At 46.7% G+C, this 26890-nt stretch overlaps 1 protein-coding gene across 2 annotated transcripts in view; it reads right to left on the bottom strand.

Annotated features, from left to right (window-relative positions):
• Positions 1–26890, bottom strand: part of LOC138363000 (salivary peroxidase/catechol oxidase-like) — a 64573-nt gene that overhangs the window by 13513 nt on the left and 24170 nt on the right. The window contains exons 2-13 of one of the 2 annotated variants that reach the window (XM_069321665.1): positions 22254–22555; positions 20381–20543; positions 15901–16034; positions 14579–14715; positions 13714–13922; positions 13358–13531; positions 10091–10205; positions 9700–9810; positions 7556–7707; positions 3087–3284; positions 1791–1938; positions 207–363 (exon numbers count right to left, since the gene is read on the bottom strand). In XM_069321665.1, the coding sequence (XP_069177766.1) occupies positions 207–363; positions 1791–1938; positions 3087–3284; positions 7556–7707; positions 9700–9810; positions 10091–10205; positions 13358–13531; positions 13714–13922; positions 14579–14715; positions 15901–16034; positions 20381–20543; positions 22254–22535 (1980 nt within the window). In that variant the 5' untranslated portion in view covers positions 22536–22555. The remainder of the gene's footprint in view (positions 1–206; positions 364–1790; positions 1939–3086; positions 3285–7555; positions 7708–9699; positions 9811–10090; positions 10206–13357; positions 13532–13713; positions 13923–14578; positions 14716–15900; positions 16035–20380; positions 20544–22253; positions 22556–26890) is intronic. The other variant, XM_069321666.1, reaches the window with a different exon arrangement.

Below are 26890 nucleotides of genomic sequence, written 5' to 3'. Positions count from 1 at the left end.
AAGGTCAAAATAAAGCTGAAGAGTGAGTACATACCAGGCGAAGAGACCAAACCTGTAAAGCTTTGTACCACATTATCTGTCACAATATCCCAAATCCCAGATAGTATTCAGAATACAAAGGCATCATATAATAATGGATCGAGCTGAATTCAATATTCCCTCCCGGGCTGCGAGCTTTCAAATATACTGATTTCGCGCCATCCTACCTCCTTGCTGAAGAAGCGGTCGAATTTCTGGCTGGCCTGGATGGTGAGGCCACGCAGGAGAGAATCCAAGCCTCCTTGCTGGTACAGAATGAAGGGTGAGAACTGATTCTCGCTGAGTCGGAGGTTCTTCTCCACAATGCCAAATTTGTTGTAGGCTCTGAAAAAAAAAGAGAACGTCAAGGTGAGTAGCCTATACACGAGAATTTTACCCGGTGGTCTGTGCTTTTGGTCAGACTAAAGTCCTGTATTATTATTTACACACAAAGAAATTACATTGTGATATAACATTGAGATAATCCCAGGAACCGTGATGAGGATTCGAACCTATGCACTGGGTGTTCCCAGATGCACGCTCTAGACGACTACAATATTATATGGTCAAAAGTTTTGGTCATGTCGAACCCTGGTTCGGCTTCAGTAGAAGCCTCGGGGGCACAGTAGTACCCCAGGTTGTAATTCTTTTGACCATGTCGTGGTGAAGTCGTCTAGCGTGTGCATCTGAGAATACCAGGCACATACGTTCGAATCTTCACACGGCTCCCTTGAATTTTCATTATTATTTATCTAAAATGTCTTTTGAATATTAATTTTTATACTACTGAATGCTGTTAATGAAAACTAACCCAAAAGGTCGACTATGCCAAGAACGTTCAGAAACTGTAAGGGATTTCGTACAAGACGGACACACACACAAATTTGTTATATTCACACTGCCAAGAAAGTGGAAGTTGCTTACCGTTACTGAAAAAAAAGAGTTGGCACATGTGCGCGCGCGCACACACCCACACAAATCACACACACACACACACCTGTCAATCCTGTTGATTGATGGTTGAGAGGCGGGACCAAAGAGCCAGAGCTCAGCCCCGGCAAGTACAATTAGGTGAGTACACACATACCCCTAAATGAGTGGGATATAAGGGAAGTTAAGTTGGAAGCACCCTTGGGAATGAGTGATCACAATGTATTGATCTTTGAGTACCTGGTAGAGCTAGGATTTATCTCCTCCAAAAATGAACTAGGAAACAAAAGGCTGGCATACCGAAAGGGGAATTATGGGGAGATGAGAAGTTTCCTAAGAGCTAAGGAAAAACTAAAAAACTCCTAAAACTCAGAGCTAAGTCCGTACAAGACATGATGGACTATGTCACCCAAAAGTATCAGGATGCAGTAAACAGGTTATCCCGGCCCAAAAGGAAAAATCCGAGAAGCAAAAGAAGAATGCGTGGTTTAATAGGGCATGTATGGAAGCAAAGGAACTGAACAAAGGGGCATGGAAGAACTTTCGAAATAACAGAACACCAGAGAGCAGCTGAAAAAAGGTATGAACATGATATACCAAATAAAGTCAAGACCGAATCAAAGTTACTCCACAGTCACATCAGAAGGAAAACAACAGTGAAAGAACAGGTGATGAAACTTAGAACGGGTGAGGACAGGTAAACAGAGAATGACAAAGAGGTGTGTGAAGAACAAGAGGTTCCAGGAGGTCTTCACAACAGAACGAGGTGAGGTCATTGCTCTCATCCTGTAACTATACTTAGGTAATTACACACACACACACACGCTCTCCCATTGACTTACTCCATGTTGCCAGAGATGAGAGTGTGACCGTATCTGAAGGCAGCGGCGGCGAAGGCGTTGATGATAGTGGGGTCGACGTCCTCGCGGTAACCAGCAGCGTAGCCCTTCTTCTTCGGCACCAGACCAAACGTCTCCATGAACCGTCGACCTGAGGGACCAACACTTGGTCACAACTGAATGATTTGTGTGTGCGATGAAGTGACTCATTTACGGAGTGGTAATGTGAATGGTTGTGCTATGGTTGTGTTGTGTTGTGGTGTGGTGTGCTATGGTTGTGTTGTGTTGTGGTGTGGTGTGCTATGGTTGGGTTGTGTTGTGTTGTAGTGTGGTGTGGTGTGGTGTGGTGTGCTATGGTTGTGTTGTGGTGTGGTGTGGTGTGTTGTGTTGTGGTGTGCTATGGTTGTGTTGTGTTGTGGTGTGGTGTGCTATGGTTGGGTTGTGTTGTGTTGTAGTGTGGTGTGGTGTGGTGTGGTGAATATAGTGAATGATTAGTTAGTGTTGAGTATAAACAGTAGTATGAGGAGGGGAAATGGTATGAGCGTTTACAATGGCTCATTTATCTCAAGATGTGAAACAGCCAGACCAAATTAAACAAGAATGAAATATAATAATAATTGTGTCGTGGGACAGAAAGCCAGAGAGTATGCATACATATTAGGCTTTTATCGAGGTGGTTTGTAGTGGAGTGCCACACACCACTACAAACACCCCCCCCCCCTCCTTTCATTGCCGAATTACTGACCTCCCCCCCCCCAAGAATACAACCCCACAACAAGGTGACTAACTCCTGAGTACCTGCTCACTGCTAGATGAACACAATCATTAGGTGACAGGAAATGTGCCTAACCATTCCTGTCCCGCCCGGGATTCGAACCCGTATTTATCGACTGTGCATCGAGAACGAACCCGCCTGTGCTACCGGAACCCTTAAATGACCGATATATATATATAAGGAATTACAAAAGCATTGAAGTTGTAAAGGACACACATAAATCACAATTGCGTGATGCATCAAATGAACAAATCTACAAGGGCCGTGACGAAGATTCGAACCTGCGTCCGAGAGCATCCCAGACACTGCGTTAATCGACTGAGCTATGACACGGTAAAAAGAGTTGAAACCGAAGTTCTACCGAACTTACTGGAGTTCAGTAAAACTTCGGTTTCAACTCTTTTACCATGTCGTAACTCAGTCGATTAAGGCAGCGTCTGGGATGCTCTCGGACGCAGGTTCGAGTCCTCGTCAGGGCCCTAGTGGATTTGTTCAGCTGTAAAGGAGTTCGAGGCGTCCCTCACCGAGGACGATGGGGAGGTACTCGTTGTAAGTGATGTGTTGGATCTGCGCCGCCAAGATCCTTCGCGCCTCCTGGAACAAGATCTCGTCCGTCCAGCCGGGGTTGAGGCTTTTGAGCTCCGTGGCCAGCTTGTTATGCTGCCTCATCCAGATGGTGTGCATCACCGCCAGCTCCGGCTGCTCGTTCACCCGGGTGTCACCTGTGGGATGCAACGGTACAGTCACCTGTGGGATGCAAGGGTACAGTCACCTGTGGGATGCAAGGGTACAGTCACCTGTGGGACACAAGGGTACAGTCACCTCTGGGACACAAGGGTACAGTCACCTCTGGGACACAAGGGTACAGTCACCTGTGGGACACATGTGTACAGTCACCCGTGGGACACAAGGGTACAGTCACCTGTGGGACACAAGGGTACAGTCACCTGTGGGACACAAGGGTACAGTCACCCGTGGGACACATGTGTACAGTCACCCGTGGGACACATGTGTACAGTCACCCGTGGGACACATGTGTACAGTCACCCGTGGGACACATGTGTACAGTCACCCGTGGGACACATGTGTACAGTCACCCGTGGGACACATGTGTACAGTCACCCGTGGGACACATGTGTACAGTCACCCGTGGGACACATGTGTACAGTCACCCGTGGGACACATGTGTACAGTCACCCGTGAGACACATGTGTACAGTCACCCGTGGGACACATGTGTACAGTCACCCGTGGGACACATGTGTACAGTCACCCGTGGGACACATGTGTACAGTCACCCGTGGGACACATGTGTACAGTCACCCGTGGGACACATGTGTACAGTTACCCGTGGGACACATGTGTACAGTTACCCGTGGGACACATGTGTACAGTCACCTCTGAGACACAAGGGTACAGTCACCTCTGGGACACAAGGGTACAGTCACCTGTGCGATATAGATAAACTCTTAACGTTCAAAATTTACATAAGAATTTTAGTAAGTAGTACACAGACAGACTACGTCGGGGTCGTGTCTTTGTTTCTTGGATTTTTTTTGTTTACTGTAATTCATTTATTATGCACCCTATACCTATTATGTGAGGGTAGTGGAAGAGTTTACGGATGGACTCAAAATTCGTTTAGCTACACCTGTTACAGTCATGATGAATAGTGATGACTAAACCACACGCCAGAAGATGAGATGATGATGTTTCGGTCCATCCTGGACCATTATCAAGTCGGTTGTGGCTAGTTATGACAACCCTGGAAACACAAACCGAAACTGTCTCTATTTTCCGCTTGTTACAACTTGTATTAAAGTTGTTACATCTTGGCGTAACGTGTTTATGCCGTATTAGAACGTTGTTACAACTTGCTTTATTGGTTGTTATAAGTGTTAAAGGTGTTAGACGTGTTAAAACTTTATTACAAAAACAGGTGTTAAAACTTGTTCGAACGTTGTACCAACGTCGTAGTTTCGGTGTGTGTTTGGCGGAAATCAACTTGATTATGGTCCAGGAGGGACCGAAACGTGGTCCGCTCATCATCTGTTGGGTAGTTTAATCATATCTTCAGCCACGTTATTGTGACTCATCGTCTGCCCATGATGAGTAGTTTTCCCCTGAAACTGCATGCCATGTTGATGACATGGCCTGAAGGATGTTTAGGATGAAGTTTGGCTCGTCAGTGCCCATGAGAGGACACGTGATGAACTAAGCAAGGCAGACAAGATCAATCCCCGCCAAACACACACCGAAACTACAACGTTGGTGCAACGTTCGAACAAGTTTTAACACCTCCTAACCAGTTATAACAACCAATATAGCAAGTTGTAACAACGTTCTAATAAGTCATAAACACGGTAAGCCAAGATGTAACAACTTTATTACACGTTGTAACAAGCGGAAAATATAGATAGTTTCGGTTTGTGTTTGCGGGTTAAACTTGCAGTACTAAGAAGCATCTCGTACCCTCCCAAAACCTTATGTGAAGCACAAGTTGGCTTCCATCTTGAGTATGTTCCCCTCTTGGAGGACCTGCTCCATTATTCATCCGTCTACCGGACCAGGCAGAGCGCCATGTGAGAACACGTCTCGGGTATTAACTTGTTCTGCTAGAACTGGTCTGTCTTTGAGCCTCTAACACCGAAGAAATGTCAACGTACTTGCTGTCATGGAATTCCGTCAATGACGAAAGTTTCCCCTGTAGCATGATGATGAAGATTAAGCCACCCAAAAGGTGGCACGGGCATGAATAGCCCGTAAGTGGTGGACCTTTTGAGCCATTACCAGTATCAATAGATGATATTGGAGATCTGTGGAGGTGCGACTGCACCCTGCGTGACGAGAGATGTCTTCCCCCCCCCCTCCTGTAGCACTATATAGCAGTGATATATAGTGGGAAGCGGTCACCATCTGGTCACCACTTGGTCCGGGAGACATCTCCCGTCACGCAGGGTGCAGTCGCGCCTCCACAGATCTCCAGTATCAGCTCTTGATACTGGTAATGGCTCAAAAGGGCCACCACTTACGGGCTATTCATGCCCGTGCCACCTTTTGGGTGGCTTAATCTTCATCAATCAATCAATCTGGGAAGCGGTGTACTGGGAGCCGCCATGTGGACCAGGCTTGAAACTCTTAGACTGGAGACGGGTTTGCCCTCTCTACAAGAAAGAATATCACAAAGGACAGCTACAATTATCAGTAAGATAATTATTTCTTCTGATCCAATCCCAGTACGGCAGGCCTTGGTGGTTGGACTAGGCCAAAACAATGGAAACTCTTGGGTTGCAAGAGCGGGAAAAGTCCTAAACAGACTACATTTAAAAAACATGATTCTTGATAGAGAGGGTGATCATCCACACCCAAATTACACTCCTTCCGCGCCGTGGGAAGAGCCTACTTTCAAAATAGTATTAGAAAGTCTCCCAATGAAAAAGGCTGCCTATGATCCGACAATCCTAAGGCGCATAATAGAAGAGCAAATGTATAGCATAGCAGTAGCAGGAGCCACCCACATCTTCACAGACGGATCGGTGGACACAGAATATGAGAGTGCTGGCGCTGCTCTTTGCACGACCAGCGTACAGGAATATTGGAGACTGGGAGGACTAGTATCATCAACCCAAACTGAGCTGTTTGCCATACAACAGGCATTTGCGTATGTGATTGCACAAAACACTCAAAGTGCAATCACACACAGACTCAAAAGCTGCACTTCAAATACTAGGACAAAAACAGTGGAAAGATAATGTGGAAATAATTACCACCATTTTGTATCTTGGAGCAGTCGCTAAAGGCAGAGGACTCAACATAACTTTAAACTGGATCCCATCCCATATTGGAATCCCATTAAATGAAAAAGCTGATGAAATTGCTAAATTGGCAACTGGTCATCCAGTGATACATAAAACAATTCAACCCAGCCTAGAGAACATAAAAAACATCATCACCAAAAAACTCTCACCTCTCAACAAAGCACCAGAGAATAGCTGAAGGTTCGCCCTCTGCAACATGGTATCTTCAGGCAACCAAATTAGAAAGGTTAAATATCCCAAAAGGAATCCACAGGGAAATAGCAGTTAGGCTATATAGACTACGTCTAGGTTACAGATGCAACTGGGAGATTGGTGAACCCCGACAGAGAGAGTGCATCTTCTCCCAAACTGTCACAGAAAAGCCATTACTTCACTATCTTCTGGAATGTGAAGCAACCAATGACCTTAGAAGAACTTTAAGAGTTCCTGAATCATGCAGTGGCCACCCTGAAGCCATCAACACAGCCACTCTCCTGGTCAACAAAGGTGTCCAGCAGCTGGACACCCTCATAAAGACTGTGAAGCAGTATCCTCCCCCGCGATAACAGCTTGATGGTTAAATGCAACCTCAGAATACTGAGAAAAAAAAATTGTACCACTTACGGGCTATTCATGCCCGTGCCACCTCTTGGGTGGCTTAATCTTAAAAAAAAAAAAAAAAAAAAAAAAAAAAAAAAAAAAAAAATGGGAAGCGGTCAGGATAAAGATTTGGGAAGGGACTGGGGGGGGGGGGGGAAGAAATGGTGCTCAACCACTTGGACGGTTAGGGATTGAACGCCGACCTGCATGAAACGAGACCGTCGCTTCAGGGCCAGACAAGCTGCATTAAGGTTTATTTATGAATATCAGGAACATTCTTAATGAGCTATAATCTTTGCTTAAAAAAAGTGCAAATAGGGAAGGATTTTATAATTGATGTGTTTATAAGACTTATTTGTCATTCAAACAAAAATGCATAAGAATTAAGGAAACTGGAGAAGGCCTATTGGCCCATGTGAGGCAGCTCCTGTGTAAATCCATCCAACCTCATTCACACACACGTCTAACCTACGCTTGAAACAATCCAGCGATCCCATGTCCATTATGTTACCCGGTATGGACAAGACGTCACTATGCTTTCTAGAAAGAAGAAATAGCAAGAGAGAAAGAGGACAGTAAATACAGTTGAGAACTGACCAGCTCTGAAGCAGAACATATTGCCGGTGGTGTCCTTGCACTCGGAGGGGTGGGGCGGGAGGAGCGGGTGGCCCGGCGTCCCCACCTTCATCAGGCCGTCACTGAAGCTCCTCAGCTCCCTCAGTTCCTCAAGACTGGACCCGTACACGTTGCTGCAACATACACGTACACGTTGGCGCAACAAGACTGGACACGTACACGTTGGCGCAACAAGACTGGACACGTACACGTTGGTGCAACACAGGTCACCAGCACCTCTACACACGCATGCTTCTCTCTTATGACTTTACCCTTTGATACTTAGAGAAATTCTGTCACCTTTAAAATGACGAACAAACTGGAAGATATTAATCCATGCCATTCACCTGGGTTCTAGGAGACTCGAACAGTGGACCCCACGTGTGTGTGGAGCCGAAGCTCTATTGACCGAGCTATTGAGTAGTTTTAATAAGGAATGTTTAATTCCACGAAAGTGTGGATAACAATTTATATTAATCGTGTCCATTTCTTTAAGAAGGTGCAATGTAAGGCAAGGAAGGGGCAACAGCTTCCAGCTCAACCAGCCACCAATGTAGGGCAGAAAAACTGATGTTTTTCACTCATAGTGTAATAAGACTCACAGACTCATTACACACACAAATCACAATAACGTGATGTATCAAATGAACAAATACACAAGGGCCGTGATGAGGATTCGAACCTGCGTTCAAGAGCATCCCAGATGCTGCCTTAATCGACTGAGCTACGACATGGTCAAAAGAGTTGAAACCGAAGTTCTACTGAACTTACTGGATCCTGCAGTCTCTCCGAGAGACAAACCAGGGTTTTACACAACTCCCCCCATGCACTCGAGCTATGTCAATAGGCCGTTCTCCCTCTTCGCCCTTACTTCATTACACAAGTAAGGTTTGTACCTCGGAGAGACTGCAGGATCAAGTTCAGTAGAACTTCGGTTTCAACTCTTTTGACCATGTCGTAGCTCAGTCGATTAAGGCAGCGTCTTAAGGCAGATGCTCTTGGACGCAGGTTCGAATCGTCGTCATGGCCCTTGTGGATTTGTTCACAGACTCATCTACCGGCGAAGCCGTTAATGATAAGACATTACTTTCCATTTAAAATTCTTCAGGAAAAAACCTGAGCAATTGGGGGGGGGGGGCTTATAACAAGCCGCTGACTTCCTGTCCCCCGTCAATGCTACTGAAGGTGATGGCCCTCGGGTATATTCAGGTGAATATAGTATAGACATGTTCCCTAGCAACAAAGAAAGAGCCTGCCATGGGGACAAAGTAGGACTGGCTTGTGACTGAGTGACAACAATCCTTTAAAGAACAAAGATGAACAACAATAACTGCCTTTAACTGAACAGTCAACATTTGTAACAGCTCATCATATTGCCCAAAACACTGTGCATATTAGTGGCTTTAGACACAGTACAGACTAGCTCTATGTAGAAATCCAACATGCTGTTTGTAACTCATTTCGTTTGTATGTACTTTTACCTGAATAAACATTATTATTATTATTATTACTATTATAAATGATATAATTCACTGTAATACTGAGTATACACTAATAATATAAATTACAATGACGTTTTCCACCAGAGCTAATGACATACATTATTTATGGAGGGCTTGCGGTGGTGCACACAAACACCTTAATTGGGCTTTAAACAGTTTGTTGCAGTGTAAATTAATTTGCAATGTTTGCATTGAACACATGAGTCCCCGTTGTCTGGGGGGGGGGGGACAGGAAGCCTGCACTTAAGGTTATCGAGGTCACCCCCTCTACTACCAAGAGGTCAACTAACAACCTTCCCCAGGAGACAACCCAAAACAAGTGCCCATATCCCATGGGGGACCCATTCACTTATAGGTGAACAGAAGTATTAGGTGAAAGGAAGCGTGCCCAACTTTCACTGTCCAGCCATAGGATTGAACCGGGGAGCCTAGGTTGTGAGCCGTCGACGTAGACCATTGTGATACAGGTTATCAACACAATCACTAAGTCAAAATGACTACATAAGGCAAACAATTATCACTGTATCATTACCCCATCCCTTTGTATGTAGTTTACCTCAATAAACTTATTTCAATTTCAATTTCAACCACACAGTATACCAGACAAAGAAGAAGGTAGCGCACCTAGCGTCGATGAAAGAGGTGATCTGGTTCATCTGCTCCCGAGGACCCAAGTTACACTTGGGGCGGACGGCCGGCATCGATCTCACGAACTCCATACAACGCTGACCGAACCTGCAGGTATATACGCACATGCTGATAATACACACTCAAGGTAAACCATAAAAAATTATTCAAATAATATTTTATTTATACAGATGATCAGATACAAGTCTAAGGTACACTGGCCATTATGTATGCATGCTCAACTAATTATTACAAGTCCACAGCCTCACAACACCAAGACTACAGCCTCACAGCACCAAGACCACAGCCTCACAGCAGCAAGATCACAACCTCACAGCAGCAAGGCCACAGCCTCACAGCAGCAAGGCCACAGCCTCACAGCACTTACTGGTTAAAGAAAGCATCGTCCTCGGGGATGATGATGGGCATACAGTCTGGATGGAGTTCGTGGAGTTGGCGTAGCTGGCCCTTGGAACAGCAGGTGATGTCCGCCTTGTCTTTACCTGTCAACAGCACAACCAACTCTTACGTCAGAGAGACGCCCGCACACCAGCTTAACATTACACAAATTCTCCATTGTGACAGATTGAAAAATGTTTTTAAATGGTGAAGAGTGTGAATAAGCGTATTTCTTGAGACAATGATGGTTTGTTGATGTATGACTTGAAAGTTTTCTAGTCGTTACTTAAAACCCATTTTGTGATACTTAACCTTTGTGGAACTCGCCCACAAAATGGTTACAGGCCGCCTAACACCTTAAACTTTATTGGAAAATATCCGACACTTATTCATCATTTTGTATTTTAATACATCATCCTTGTACTAACATTAGTAATTAATAATATTATTAACTTGTAGAATAATCAAATTAATTCCTTTCCTATTGCGCCATATTTTTCCCAAATATTTCTTACTTCATGGCGTGGTTGCGTCCAGCGAGTTAGCAAAGGAAAGAGTAACTGCTATATTCCAGAGAATTAACTTCTATTCTCATCACGTATCAGTGTTCTTATTAAGAATTATTGACTGATATTCCATAAACCAGTGATCATCTCAATTCGCGTTATTAGTGAAGATCATAAATTAATAATTATATTATGATATCCCAGAGTCAGTATGGAGGAACAAAATTCTCCCTCCATTTCTCGTCAATGTGAATTCTGTTTAGAGGGAGGAGAGGACCCGGGAGACATCTCCCGTCGCGCAGCGTGCAGTCGCAACTCCACAGATCTCCAGTATCAAGCTCTTAATACTGGTAATGGCTCAAAAGTGCCACCACTTACGGGCTATTCATGCCTGTGCCACCTTTTGGGTGGCTTAATCTTCATCAATCAATCAATCGAGGAGAGAAGAGCCGACACCGACATTCTCACACGAGATTCCATCGAGAGGCGGCCATCTTACCTGTCAAGGTAGCACGGAACACACAATTTGGCGGACCATTCAGAGGACGTTCAAGCATCAGCGAGCGTCTGGGTACCCCAGTAACTCCTACAACGATCATACGATCGTTTCGACAAGCATCAGATTGGTGCTCGAACATAATTTTGGGTGTAGAGAGCTCTTTTTAACAACTTTATGTGCTTGCTTGCTTGTTGTTACGCTGCTGTTACGTTACCCCTCCATATAATTAGACAGATGCAAATTAATCACTAGATAGGCAGTGTTTTACAAATCGATTATGATTTCAGCCTTTATCGGAGCGACGCAAGAGAAGATAAGCCCTTCTTCCACGTGACTCCAGACCGCATGGCGAAGCAAGCCTAGTGACGCGTCGGCTTTGGAGCGCGCTTCTATCTCTGATATTTTACAGCTAAGCTGTTATCTCTTGTTATCAAGTACAATACTATTAGTTACATTAATGATCTTCCATTAAGACCACATTAACACCCTTTATATTTGTCATAAATTATTTCATATATTGCTATGGCGTAGTGACGTGAATTTACGACTATTTATTTCGTGACACAACAATATAATTTCATATTCATAATTTATTCTGATGAATCAACATCAGATTATTAGTTCTAGTGATTTAGTAATTACTAGTGATTTAATAATTACTAGAACCAATCGTATTGGCGTATGCCTTTCCATTGGAGACTTTCAGCACCGTGGAGAGGGGGGGACCTGCTGCCTGGGTAACAGCTCCCCCCCGAATCAACCTACCCTGGCTTTGCGCCCTGGAGAGGCCACTCCATACCAGGCCGACACCAGAGAGCAACTCCATAGTCTCCTGAGACTGATGGATGCCTACTACTACTAGTGCCTGTACCCTCTATTTTGTGAGTGAATTTGACTCATAAATTGATTATAATATACAGTCTTCTTAATGCATTTACTACATAATTAATTATGAACATCCATATGCACTAGTTCGTGGATTTAATATCAATACACTTGCTTTATTTAGTTTTCCAATTTTTCACAAAAAGTGGTGATCGTTCACAGCTATCGAATGTAATGATTATTTCTATTAATATTCCGAGTCAGATTTTCCCACAAACTTTAACCTACATAACTCACATCTGCCACTCAAATTGTGACCAATGGAGTGCCTTCCTCACAAGAAGATAAAATAATGAGAGTATAAACTTGGCTTTGATATGTGCTTTTTGTCGGACGTGATCATATCACTGAGGTTTAGCCATTGGCTAAACCCTTCCCCCGACGCCCTTCCCCTAAACACCCTTCTCCGACGGCCTCACAGTCGGGGAAGTAAACGCTCTTCTCCGACGGCCTCGCAGTCGGGGAAGTAAACGCTCTTCTCCGACGGCCTCGCAGTCGGGGAAGTAAACGCTCTTCTCCGACGGCCTCGCAGTCGGGGAAGTAAACGCTCTTCTCCGACGGCCTCGCAGTCGGGGAAGTAAACGCTCTTCTCCGACGGCCTCACAGTCGGGGAAGTAAACGCTCTTCTCCGACGGCCTCACAGTCGGGGAAGTAAACGCTCTTCTCCGACGGCCTCACAGTCGGGGAAGTAAACGCTCTTCTCCGACGGCCTCACAGCCGGGGAAGTAAACGCTCTTCTCCGACGGCCTCACAGTCGGGGAAGTAAACGCTCTTCTCCGACGGCCTCACAGCCGGGGAAGTAAACGCTCTTCTCCGACGGCCTCACAGTCGGGGAAGTAAACGCTCTTCTCCGACGGCCTCACAGTCGGGGAAGTAAACGCTCTTCTCCGACGGCCTCACAGCCGGGGAAGTAAGCGCTCTTCTCCGACGGCCTCACAGTCGGGGAAGTAAACGCTCTTCTCCGACGGCCTCACAGTCGGGGAAGTAAACGCTCTTCTCCGACGGCCTCACAGTCGGGGAAGTAAACGCTCTTCTCCGACGGCCTCACAGCCGGGGAAGTAAGCGCTCTTCTCCGACGGCCTCACAGTCGGGGAAGTAAACGCTCTTCTCCGACGGCCTCACAGTCGGGGAAGTAAACGCTCTTCTCCGACGGCCTCACAGTCGGGGAAGTAAACGCTTTTCTCCGACGGCCTCACAGTCGGGGAAGTAAACGTTCTTCTCCGACGGCCTCACAGTCGGGGAAGGGCGCCAAATATACCGGAAGACGCCTCGACCGGGCCGACGCGAAGAGGTCCACCTCTGGGCGCCCAAACGTCCGGCAGAGACAAAGTTAAGGTATAATTTTTAACCACAGGGATGGACTTACCCTTGGTGATGGGTGTGTGGGTAATATCGTGGTCGAGAAACTGGCCCCACTGCATGATGAGGATGGTGAAGTTGTCGTAGAGATTGTCGCGGTCAATGATCACCCTAGAAGAGATGGACCTGGGGGAGGGCAGAGGGGCCCCGGACTTGGCCTGCTGGCGGGCGGAGTTTACACCTGAGGAGCAGACAGCGTGAGTGGCCAGATCACTCACCCCGAAGAATGCCACAAAACAACATATTCTATAAATATTATATATTCCTAATGGTGCAAACATTCAATGAAAAGCATCTGTATGTTTATAACAAGCAGTAATTTGTTTTATGTGTCATTAAGCCAATCAATTAATGAGTACGCACCATCGTGGTAATCTGGAGGCAGGATGCGCTGAAAGGCGACCCCGGCGCTGCCCCAGTTCTTGTTCCGCCTGTTGTTGCATGTTCCGTTAATGGTCCGGTACTTGGTTACCGGACACGGTGGCTCTTTGGGACACGTGTTGGCAATAATCGTGTTCTGAAGGCCGAACTGTGGCAGACCGAACCCACCCTGTTCTTTTGTCAGCTTGAAGCTACGGGAGAGGTAAAACACGCTCAGCTAAGAGTTAAGGTACCGAATTTATTTGTAACATGCGTTCTGTATACATCCAAATCTAGGCAATTACTAGTTTTACACTGTATGTTATTGTAGGAATATTGTACACTGTGTCCAAAACATTATCAATCAAGGGTGCAAACACAGTTCTTCGACAGCGCGCTTGGCCGCCAGCTGGCCGAGACAGCCTGCTTGGCCGCCAGCTGGCCGAGACAGCCTGCTTGGCCGCCAGCTGGCCGAGACAGCCTGCTTGGCCGCCAGCTGGCCGAGACAGCCTGCTTGGCCGCCAGCTGGCCGAGACAGCCTGCTTGGCCGCCAGCTGGCCGAAACAGCCTGCTTGGCCGCCAGCTGGCCGAGACAGCGCGCTTGGCCGCCAGCTGGCCGAGACAGCCTGCTTGGCCGCCAGCTGGCCGAGACAGCCTGCTTGGCCGCCAGCTGGCCGAGACAGCCTGCTTGGCCGCCAGCTGGCCGAGACAGCCTGCTTGGCCGCCAGCTGGCCGAAACAGCCTGCTTGGCCGCCAGCTGGCCGAGACAGCGCGCTTGGCCGCCAGCTGGCCGAGACAGCCTGCTTGGCCGCCAGCTGGCCGAGACAGCCTGCTTGGCCGCCAACTGGCCGAGTACCCTTATACTTACTGCTCGACCAACATGATGGAGGCGGCCACGCTCTTGAAGGCATCTTTGGCTTTCTGGACGATTTTATCTGTGGTCTGGAAGAGTTGGGCGTGGGCGTACACTGGAGTCCCTTCCTTCGCTACGATGTTGTTCTTCAACTGCTCTCAAACAATACAATTCTTGTCTTTATACAAACTTTTTAAAATCAGGTGAATTAATCTTCTTTTTTAACATAGGTTGGTATATTAATAGTAGGATAATAGTGACTCCTGGTAGCAGGCTTACATCTTTCTTTTTCTAGAGTTAAAAATAAGCCTTATACTAGTTTCTCTCTACCACGATCCGTAGGTTGATTTACAACTAGGGTCCTCAATTATTGCTGCGTGAGCAAGGGTAAATGGCTATAAATATTGGCATCTAGTCAACTATCTTGCCCAGGGCGGGGGGAACCTTGCCCAGGGCGGGGGGAACCTTGCCCAGGGCGGGGGGAACCTTGCCCAGGGCGGGGGGAACCTTGCCCAGGGCGGGGGGAACCTTGCCCAGGGCGGGGGGAACCTTGCCCAGGGCGGGGGGAACCTTGCCCAGGGCGGGGGGAACCTTGCCCAGGGCGGGGGGAACCTTGGCCAGGGCGGGGGAACCTTGGCCAGGGCGGGGGGAACCTTGCCCAGGGCGGGGGGAACCTTGCCCAGGGCGGGGGGAACCTTGCCCAGGGCGGGGGAACCTTGCCCAGGGCGGGGGAACCTTGCCCAGGGCGGGGGGAACTTTGCCCAGGGCGGGGGGAACCTTGCCCAGGGCGGGGGGAACCTTGCCCAGGGCGGGGGGAACCTTGCCCAGGGCGGGGGGAACCTTGCCCAGGGCGGGGGGAACCTTGCCCAGGGCGGGGGGAACCTTGCCCAGGGCGGGGGGAACCTTGCCCAGGGCGGCGGGAACCTTGCCCAGGGCGGGGGGAACCTTGCCCAGGGCGGGGGGAACCTTGCCCAGGGCGGGGGGAACCTTGCCCAGGGCGGGGGGAACCTTGCCCAGGGCGGGGGGAACCTTGCCCAGGGCGGGGGGAACCTTGCCCAGGGCGGGGGGAACCTTGCCCAGGGCGGGGGGAACCTTGCCCAGGGCGGGGGGAACCTTGCCCAGGGCGGGGGGAACCTTGCCCAGGGCGGGGGGAACCTTGCCCAGGGCGGGGGGAACCTTGCCTAGGCTGGGGGACCAAGCTGAAATTGCTAGGGAGGGCTGGGGGAGTGTGTTTCCACATGTGGGTTTTTCGCATTGTACAACAACCACACATACACGATAAAAGAGTAGTGACTGGTGCGTATATATCTACTTTTGAGCAATGTTACGTCACTCACCAGTTCTTCCTCGAAGACCTCCTTTTTGTGAAGCTCCTTGATGCCCCACTCACAGGCTTCGTGGATTTGCTGCGGTTTGAGATCAGGCATCACGGCCGTCACGGGATCCTGCTTGCTAATCAGTCCTCCCACATCTGCCCGGCGCCAAGTAACATTAGTATAATGTTAATGTTCTATGTGTAAACTTTTGCTGCTGTTCAGGGGAGGGATCTCTCGTCTGTGTGTGTGTGTGTGTGTGTGTGTGTGTGTGTGTGTGTGTGTTCAGCTTCGTCTGAGTGTGTGTGTGTGTGTGTGTGTGTGTGTGTGTGTGTGTGTGTGTGTGTGTGTGTATACTCACCTAGTTGTGCTTGCGGGGGTTGAGCTCTGGCTCTTTGGTCCCGCCTCTCAACCGTCAATCAACAGGTGTACAGGTTCCTGAGCCTATTGGGCTCTATCATATCTACACTTGAAACTGTGTATGGAGTCAGCCTCCACCACATCACTTCCTAATGCATTCCATTTGTCAACCACTCTGACACTAAAAAAGTTCTTTCTAATATCTCTGTGGCTCATTTGGGTGCTCAGTTTCCACCTGTGTCCCCTTGTGCGTGTGCCCCTTGTGTTAAATAGCCTGTCTTTATCTACCCTATCAATTCCCTTGAGAATCTTGAATGTGGTGATCATGTCCCTCCCAACTCTTCTGTCTTCCAGCGGTGTGTGTGTGTGTTTACTAGTTGTGTTTACTAGTTGTGTTTTTGCGGGGGTTGAGCTTTGCTCTTTCGGCCCGCCTCTCAACTGTCAATCAACTGTTTACTAACTACTATTTTTTTTCCCCACACCACACACACACACACCCCAGGAAGCAGCCCGTGACAGCTGACAAACTCCCAGGTACCTATTTACTGCTAGGTAACAGGGGCACTTAGGGTGAAAGAAACTTTTCCCATTTGTTTCTGCCTCGTGCGGGAATCGAACCCGCGCCACAGAATTACGAGTCCTGCGCGCTATCCACCAGGCTACGAGGCCCCCATGTGTGTGTGTGTGTGTGTGTGTACTCACCTACTCACCTATTTGTGCTTGCGGGGATTGAGCTCTTTGGTCTTTGCTCTTTGGTCCCGCCTCTCAACTGTCAATCAACTGGTGTACAGATTCCTGAGCCTACTGGGCTCTATCATATCTACATTTAAAATTGTGTATGGAGTCAGCCTTCACCACATCACTGCCTAATGCATTCCATCCGTTAACTACTCTGACACTGAAAAAGTTTCTTCTATCGTCTCTGTGGCTCATGTGGGTACTCAGTTTCCACCTGTGTCCCCTTGTTAGCGTCCCACCAGTGTTGAATAGTTCATCCTTGTTTACCCGGTCGATTCCTCTGAGGATTTTGTAGGTTGTGATCATGTCTCCCCTTACTCTTCTCTCTTCCAGTGTCGTAAGGTGCATTTCCCGCAGCCTTTCCTCGTAACTCATGCCTCTTAGTTCTGGGACTAGTCTAGTGGCATACCTTTGGACTTTTTCCAGCTTCGTCTTGTGCTTGACAAGGTACGGGCTCCATGCTGGGGCCGCATACTCCAGGATTGGTCTTACATATGTGGTATACAAGATTCTGAATGATTCCTTGCACAGGTTCCTGAACGCTGTTCTCATGTTAGCCAGCCTCGCATGTGTGTGTGTGTGTGTGTGTGTGTGTGTGTGTGTGTGTGTGTGTGTGGAAGCCTCGTCTGTGTGTGTGTGTGTGTGGAAGCCTCGTCTGTGTGTGTGTGTGTGGAAGCCTCGTCTGTGTGTGTGTGTGTGTGGAAGCCTCGTCTGTGTGTGTGTGTGTGTGGAAGCCTCGTCTGTGTGTGTGTGTGTGGAAGCCTCGTCTGTGTGTGTGTGTGGAAGCCTCGTCTGTGTGTGTGTGTGTGGAAGCCTCGTCTGTGTGTGTGTGTGTGGAAGCCTCGTCTGTGTGTGTGTGTGTGGAAGCCTCGTCTGTGTGTGTGTGTGTGGAAGCCTCGTCTGTGTGTGTGTGTGGAAGCCTCGTCTGTGTGTGTGTGTGGAAGCCTCGTCTGTGTGTGTGTGTGGAAGCCTCGTCTGTGTGTGTGTGTGGAAGCCTCGTCTGTGTGTGTGTGGAAGCCTCGTCTGTGTGTGTGTGGAAGCCTCGTCTGTGTGTGTGTGTGTGGAAGCCTCGTCTGTGTGTGTGTGTGTGTGTGGAAGCCTCGTCTGTGTGTGTGTGTGTGTGTGTGTAAGCCTCGTCTGTGTGTGTGTGTGTGTGTGTGTGGAAGCCTCGTCTGTGTGTGTGTGTGTGTGTGGAAGCCTCGTCTGTGTGTGTGTGTGTGTGTAAGCCTCGTCTGTGTGTGTGTGTGTGTGTGGAAGCCTCGTCTGTGTGTGTGTGTGTGTGTGGAAGCCTCGTCTGTGTGTGTGTGTGTGTGTGGAAGCCTCGTCTGTGTGTGTGTGTGTGTGGAAGCCTCGTCTGTGTGTGTGTGTGTGTGGAAGCCTCGTCTGTGTGTGTGTGTGTGTGTGGAAGCCTCGTCTGTGTGTGTGTGTGTGTGTGTGGAAGCCTCGTCTGTGTGTATATGCTCAACATAAAAGCCTCGGGGTTATGCTCCACCCATTAAAAGTAGCTTAACAAGTAAGAGCTGGAGTAAAATATACAAAAGTCAACCAAACTTCAGAAATAGTCCAAAGATCCCCTGACAGTATAGAAAATGTATTGTGGTTATTCAGTAGTACAAAGCCCTGGTGCCCCCCCGCCCCCTCTGGACTTGCTGTATTCTTGTATCCAAGGACGGTGACCTTACCTTGAGGTTACCTTGAGGTTCTTCCGGGGCTTAGCGTCCCCGCGGCCCGGTCGTCGACCAGGCCTCCTGGTTGCTTAACCTTGCCGTTAAGATTTATTTATATATATACAAGAAGGTACATTCCCTGGAAACACAAACCGAAACTGTCTCTATTTTCCGCTTGTTACAACTTGTAATAAAGCTGTTACATCTTGGCTTAACGTGTTTATGACGTATTAGAACGTTGTTACAACTTGCTATATTGGTTGTTATAACTGGTTAGGAAGTGTTAAAACTTGTTCGAACGTTGTACCAACGTCGTAGTTTCGGTGTGTGTTTGGCGGGTTGGGTTTGTGAGAATACATAGCGTGGTAATTTACAATCTGGTAAAGCCACTAACTAGTTCGAGCCGCGTTTCGGGCAGGAAACGAGATGCAGCCCGTCCTCCTGTTGTGGTAGTACTTATACTAACGATGAGCACCAATAGTACATATACCGACATACAACGCAGTTAGAAAGTGGAAATCGCCACTATTGAGTTGGACAAACGGGATAATAATTTTTCCCTTGTGTTGCTTGGCCAAACTAAACTAACCTAACCTGCCTACTTGAGGTTATCTTGAGATGATTTCGGGGCTTAGCGTCCTCGCGGAACGGTCCTCGGCCAGGCCTCCTTTTTGTTACACCCCCCCCCCCAGGAAGCAGCCTGTTGCAGCTGACTAACTCCCAGGTACCTATTTACTGCTAGGTAACAGGAGCATCAGGGTGAAATAAATATTTTGGCCATTTGTCTCCGCCTCCACCGGGGCCACCTCCTAGGCCTAATACACGATATCTGCGGCCTAATATAGTACATGTGTGCTATACTAGGCCTAGAAATATTTAAGCTTGTTTTAAAGCTTCATTTATTTTAAAATAATTCCTTATTAGTCAGTATAATACTATCTAAAAGCTAAGTACTAATTGTACTAATAAGTACTAAGTAAGTACCTGCCCGAAACGCTTTGCGTAATAGTGGTTTTAGGCATTGTATGTACTAGCTCTATAAATCTATCAATTTTTGTAAAACCTCTTGTATGTATGTACCTTACCTGAATAAACATTTATTTATTTATTCATTTATTAATTCGTGACTATTGACGGAGGTCACAATAGATGCCATCTAAACAGGAGGATGGGCTGCTGCATGTACCGTGGGGAAAGATGGAGGTGAGAGCGACATAACATCATACCAGAATGAGGTCAAATCTGATACAAGGAACGGTTGACCAATAACACTACAAACCAGACATGACTGTGCTCATCTCATCGAAACCATTAAAATACTTAACAAGTTGGAGGATAATAATACAGACCACTTCTTTAAAAAGTCCAATATAACTCACAAAAGGAGCAACAACTACAAGCTCAATAAACCACAATGTTAGACAGAAAAAAAGGTGTTTTTTCCATCCTAAGGATGCAAGCTAATACTTTAATTTACAAGTAAACATGGAGCCACAAGGTTCCTGTCCCCGTCGTGGCCATCAGCGACAGTGGTGTACTGAAAATGGCGAAGCGTGCTGCGAGTTCCCCAACTGTCTTGAATGCTTCTTTGTCCAACCATAAACTAGTAAGATAATATTGTACTGTAATCACGTAACAGAGGCACATGAGACGATATAGTTGCTTGGTGTGGCACTAACCTGCTGAGGGTTGCTTAGTGTGGCACTAACCTGTTGAGGGCTGCTTAGTGTGGCACTAACCTGTTGAGGGCTGCTTAGTGTGGGGGCAGCAGACGCCCTGCTGGGCGTCGCTGATGACGCAGGGGGAGCGGGAGAGCTGGGCGATCTCGGCGAAGAAGGTGGCGCACTGCACCAGGCGGCGGCAGGAGCCCTGCTGCCCGAGGTACGTAGTGCACGGGACCTGCTGAAACACTATCAACTTAATACAAATACTATGGTGTGTCTCTGTATGTTTATGCCAAGCTAGAAAAAAGATTTACCTTTCTCCTCAGCACACACCCTCCCCATCTCCCCCCCCCCCTCCGAAGACACACCCTCCCCATCTCCTCCCCCCCTCCCAAGACACACCCTCCCCATCTCCTCCCCCCCTCCCAAGACACACCCTCCCCATCTCCTCCCCCCCCCCCAAGACACACCCTCCCCATCTCTCATCAAATGGTTGCGGCCAAAATGCAAATCTGTCATCTTAAATTACATTTTACATACCAATATCTAAATGTACTAACATTACAAATAAATGCTAAAGTGTACTGGCTCGGGCCAGAACATTTCACATCCACCGACTTCGTGAAGGAAGATCATAGGGTCCCATGCCACCCTTTGGCTCCGATTCCCCCCCCTCCCCACCTAAAATAAGCATTAATTCTGTAAAGTTTAATGAGACTAGCCTGAAGCGTCTGGCCTACAGCCTTAGACAGACATTATATTGTATGGATATAGAATTTGTGACTGCTGTCTACAATTTTAATCCAAGCTGTGATGATTATTTCGGGAACCGACAAGTGATGAATATTATTGTTTAGTGTAAGTATAAAGGATCAAAGTTTCCCGCTAGTACAAGTAGGTTTGTTCTCCACTCACAGTTGGGAATTCCCAGCGGGACAGAAATGGTTGGGCGCGTTTCCTATCATCTAATGCACCTGTTCACCCAACAATAAATAGGTACCTAGGAGTTAGCTTGTTATGAGGCTGTATCCTGGAGAGGCTCAGTAGTTCGTGGTTGGTAGGACCTTGATATAAGCCTAACATGTATATATACACAAAATGCCTGTCAACAAAATAAATTAATAATAATAATAATTAAGTGGTCCTCACACACGACTAGGTAATGGTCCACGACGGACCGAAACGTCGTCGTCTCATCATCTTCTGGTGTGTGGTCTGGTCATCATATCTTCAACCCCGTTATTGTGACTCATCGTCTGCACCTCATTGCAACTTTTACAATATTGTAATGAACAACCTGGATGATACTAATCAAGTCCACTTCTTTAAAAGTCGGATATAACACAAACAAGGGCAAGAGCTTCAAGTTCAACAAGCCACATTGTAGGACAGAAAACAGGAGATGCTTTTTCACCCACAGGATTATAAACTCATGGAACCGCCTACCCGCCGAAGCCGTAAATGCCAAGACAGTACTGTACTATAAACTTAGATAATTATCAAAAGAAGGCACCAAGCCGTGGGGGACCAAAGAGCCGAAGTCCAAACCACTATAAGCACAATTAGGTGAGTACATACTATTCAGTGAACAGGAGGGAAGGGAGAGAATTATCAGGGGGGAAAAGCGCCAAGCCATTACGACTATATAGCACTTGGAAGGGATCAGGACAAGGATTTGGGATGGGACGGGGGATCAAGTTCAAGTATGTTTATTGAGACAAGAAAGAAATACATCTCAAAGGGATAGAGTAGCTTAGGTTATTTGTACCCCCCAATGACAGGGGAAAGGATTGGTGCCTAACCACTTGGGCGGTCGGGGATTGAACACCGACCTGCATGAAGCAAAACCGTCGCTCCACCGTTCAGCCCAAGGTGTTGGACGGGAGCTATTCATTATTTATAATCAATGACGGAAAATATTATAATAAATAATCGTATAAAGCCTCACCTCAGGCTGAAAAACTTCTCGGGGAAAGACGATGTCTGGCAGTGCAGGGATCCCTAGTCTGGGCAGCACCTCTAGGGTGCCCTGGATGCTCCTCTGGATGCTGTCCTGGATGCTGCCGCTGTCAGCACTGGCATAGGCGCTAGCTGACACATCCACGCCGGCTCCCGCCCCGGCAGTGGCAAAGGCTTGAGCAGCACCATCAGGAAATACTATCTGAGTTTGGGCCAGCGCGATGAGCGTGGCGGCCACCACACCCACCGTCCACAGCGCCGTCTGCGTCATCTTCACACACGCTGGCTAGTCTGTCAAAACAAACGTGTTATGTAGTAACGAGAGTAGTAATGTAGTAACTCTCAGACCACCAGACAGGAAGGAGCTCAACCCCTCAAGGCTCCTCTAGACTCACTTTATCTTGCATGAAGGTGTTCATCTGGTGTACCTAATATATATGTAGTAGAGTAATAATTGTGAGTGTCAGTTCAATAGTCTCCTGAGACTGACGGATGCCTACTACAGTTCTTGAGGTGATCAAGAGGCGCGTCTTGGAATAGGGGTCACGGTAGTTCACAGTAGTAAAGGAAGAGAAAGAGTTACTAAAACTTAGCCGAACTATCTACACACAAACTCTATAAACTGAAATCACTATTATTTAATGTGAAACTATATAAAACATATAGAATGCTAAACGCGTTTTCGGTTCAATTCGCCTTCATCAGAGCAAAAAGAATCAATCTTTCATTCTTTTTTTTGCTCTGATGAGGGCGAACTGAGCCGAAAACGCGTTTATCATTATCTGTTTTTCAAATGTGGTTTTTCCGCATACTTAGAACAGTGTTTTTGTGATCATTGTTGCATATTATATATATATTATATATATATATATATATATATATATATATATATATATATATATATATATATATATATATATATATAACATATAGATGTGTGTGTGTGTGTAATTACCTAAGTGTAGTTACAGGATGAGATATGCTCGTGTTGTCCCGTCTTCCCAGCACTCTTTGTCGTACAACGCCTTGAAAATATATTTGTGTGTGTGTGTGTGTGCTCACCTAGTTGTGTTTGTGGGGGGGTTGAGCTCTTGTTCTTTGGTCCCGCTGTCGGAAAATCCGACAGCATTTAATATATCATACAGATAATAGCTGTGTTGTATAAACAAGTTAACCATAGAAAACGTAACTTGTAGTGGAATTACCGTCTATAGAAAACGGGATATCATCACCACATACTATTATATTCTCCACCTATTATGGTGGGAATTATTCTTAAATACATTAGTCTTTGGACTTTACCATCATAAAAACATCTCATATAAATTAACTTAATTATCAATATTAAAGTAGAGTAAATGTGACCCTTCTATCACTTTCTGAAATCTGGACAATGTAAGCCAGGCGTCAGGCGGGAAGGAGGGCAGCCATTGTTGTGTCACCTCCGAGACGTGTGGAGCAAATTTGGCTCCTATCATATGTGGACAATGTCGGCCAGGCGTCAGTAGTATGGAGTGTTAGACATTGCCATTGTTTATACAAGACCAGAGGCTCACACGGGAGCAAATTCGGCTCCTGTTAAATTTACTTGGACGTAGTGTTATGGAAACCAGAAGTGTACCATTATCAACACGCTGTCTACAAATCAAGTTAAGTGTTCTTTCCGAAACCCATGTATCTTCATTTTTGGCCATTAATGTCATTATATAGGGTGACCCGGTTAGAGCACGACATAGCCTCAAACTAAAGGTAATTAAGCCAGGTCTTTATTGTTCCATGTACAGTATTTTCTCTGATATAGCTTGTCATATATAGGTATCTGGCTTTACAGCTAGCGCCCTTTTGACAGGTCAAGACGAGGAAGGCTTTGTGCATCAGTTACTGGGTGATGGAAGCTACCTCAAAGAGGATAATTTGGTGTCTACACCCTAGTTATACCTGGTGGACTAACCTGCTGTACTATAAGATAAGGAACCTCTTCAATGTATGTAGTCTATTACTGTAGTTTGATTGGCTGCACATATATTTAATTAATATAAACCCCCCCCTAATGTGTAGAGGATCGATTTGTGAGATTATGAGATTATTGCAGAAATACAGTCCACTTATCATTATACAAATTGCTATCGAAGTATATAAATTAACGTAAATATAAATTCATATAAATTAAATAAATATAAATCTCACAGGTCGGTTCCCACACCCGCCTTTCAATTGTCAATCAACTGATGTACAGGTTCCTGATGATATTGGGCTCTGTCATATCTACACTTGAAACTGTGTATGGAGTCAGCCTCCACCACATCACTTCTTAAAGCATTCCATTTGTCAACTACTCTGACACTAAACAAATTATTTCTAATGTCCCTATGGCTCATTTGGGCACTCAATTTCCAACTGTGTTCCCTAGTGTGTTTGCCCCTTGTGTTAAATAGTCTATCTTTATCTACTCTATCAATCCCTTTGAGAATCTTGTATGTAGTGATCATGTCCCCCCCTAACTCTTCTGTTTTACAGCACCGTGAGGTTAAATTCCCAAAGTCTCTCCTCATAGCTCATACCCCTCAGTTCGGGTACTAGTCTGGTGGCAAACCTTTGAACCTTATCCAGTTTAGTCTTATGGAACGAGATATATGTGTGTGTGTGTTTTCACCTATTTGTATTCACATAATTGTTCTTGCGGGGGTTGAGCTCTGCTGTTTCGGCCCGCCTCTCAACTGTCAATCAACTGTAACTAATTTCCCCCTCCCCCCCAGGAAGCAGCTCCATAACAGCTGTCTATCTCCCAGGTACCTATTTACCTAGTGTGTGTGTGTGTGTGTGTGTGTGTGTGTGTGTGTGTGTGTACTCACCTAATTGTACTCAGCTAATTGTTGTGCTTGCGGGGGTTGAGCTTTGGCTCTTTGGTCTCGCCTCTCAACCGTCAATCAACTGGTGTACAGATTCCTGAGCCTACTGGGCTCTATCATATCTACACTTGAAACTGTGTATGGAGTCAGCCTCCACCACATCACTGCCTAATACATTCCACCTGTTAACTACTCTGCCACTGAAAAAGTTCTTTCTAACGTCCCTGTGGCTCATTTGGGTACTCAGTTTCCACCTGTGTCCCCTTGTTTGTGTACCACCCGTGTTGAATAGTTTATCCTTGTCTACCCTGTCAATACACCTGAGGATTTTGTAGGTAGTGATCATGTCTCCCTTTACTCTTGTGTCTTCCAGTGTCGTAAGGTGCATCTCTCGCGGTCTTTCCTCGTAATTCAGGCCTCTTAGCTCCGGGACTAGTTTAGTGGCATACCTCTGAACTTTTTCCAGCTTCGTCTTGTGCTTGACAAGGTACGGGCTCCATGCTGGGGCCGCATACTCCAGGATTGGTCTTACATATGTGGTGTACAAGATTCTGAATGATTCCTTACACAGATTTCTGAATGCTGTTCTGATGTTAGCCAGCCTCGCATATGCCGCAGACGTAATTCTTTTTATGTGGGCTTCAGGAGACAGGTTTTTTGTGATATCAACCCCTAGATCTCTCTCTCTGTCCGTTTCCTGAAGTACTTCATCTCCCATTCTGTATACTGTGTTTGGCCTTCTGTTTCCACCGCTTAGTTTCATTACTTTGCATTTACTTGGGTTGAACTTGAGCAGTCATTTGTTGGACCATTCATTCAATCTGTCCAGGTCATCTTGTACCTCCAACTATCCTCCTGTTTCAATCCTCCTCATAATTTTTGCGTCATCAGCAAAAATTGAGAGAAACGAGTCTATACCCTCTGGGAGATCATTTACATATATCAGATACAGTATAGGTCCAAGGACTGACCCCTGCGGGACTCCACTTGTAACGTCTCGCCAATCACCCCCTCGCAGTGACTCGTTGTCTTCTGTTGCTTCTTGTTGCCCTTATCCAATAGAGTACCTTCCCTTTCACTCCTGCTTTTTCACTAGCCTCTTGTGTGGTACTGTATCAAAGGCTTTCTGGCAATCCAAAAATATGCAGTCTGCCCATCCCTCTCTTTCTTGCCTGATTTTTGTTGCCTGGTCGTAGAATTCAATTAACCCTGTGAGGCAGGACTTGCCATCCCTGAACCCATGTTGATGCTGTGTTACAAAGTTCCTTCGCTCCAGATGTTCCACTAGCTTTCTTCGCACAATCTTCTCCATCAGCGTGCATGGTATGCAGGTTAGGGACACTGGCCTGTAGTTCAGTGCCTCCTGTCTATCCCCTTTTTTATATATCGGGACTACATTAGCTGCTTTCCAAATTTCTGGCAGTTCCCCTGTTGTCAGTGATTTGTTATACACTATGGAGAGTGGTAAGCACAGTGCTTCTGCTCCTTCCTTTAGTATCCAAGGGGAGATTCCATTTTTGCCTATAGCCTTTGTCACATCCAACTCTAGTAACAATTTCCTTACTTCCTCACTGGTAATCTCAAACTCTTCCAGTGGTTCCTGGTTAACTATTCCCTGTGTGTGTGTGTGTGTGTGTGTGTGTGTGTGTGTGTGTGTGTGTGTGTGTGTGTGTGTGTGTGTGTACTCACCTAATTGTGCTTGCGGGGGTTGAGCTTTGGCTCTTTGGTCCCGCCTCTCAACCGTCAATCAACTGGTGTACAGATTCCTGAGCCTACT

Source organism: Procambarus clarkii, chromosome 10 (genome assembly GCF_040958095.1).
Source record: "Procambarus clarkii isolate CNS0578487 chromosome 10, FALCON_Pclarkii_2.0, whole genome shotgun sequence".
Classification (NCBI taxonomy): Eukaryota; Metazoa; Arthropoda; class Malacostraca; order Decapoda; family Cambaridae; genus Procambarus; species Procambarus clarkii.
The sequence above is the reverse complement of the archived record's forward strand: the minus strand, read 5'-3'. Positions and strand labels throughout refer to the sequence as shown.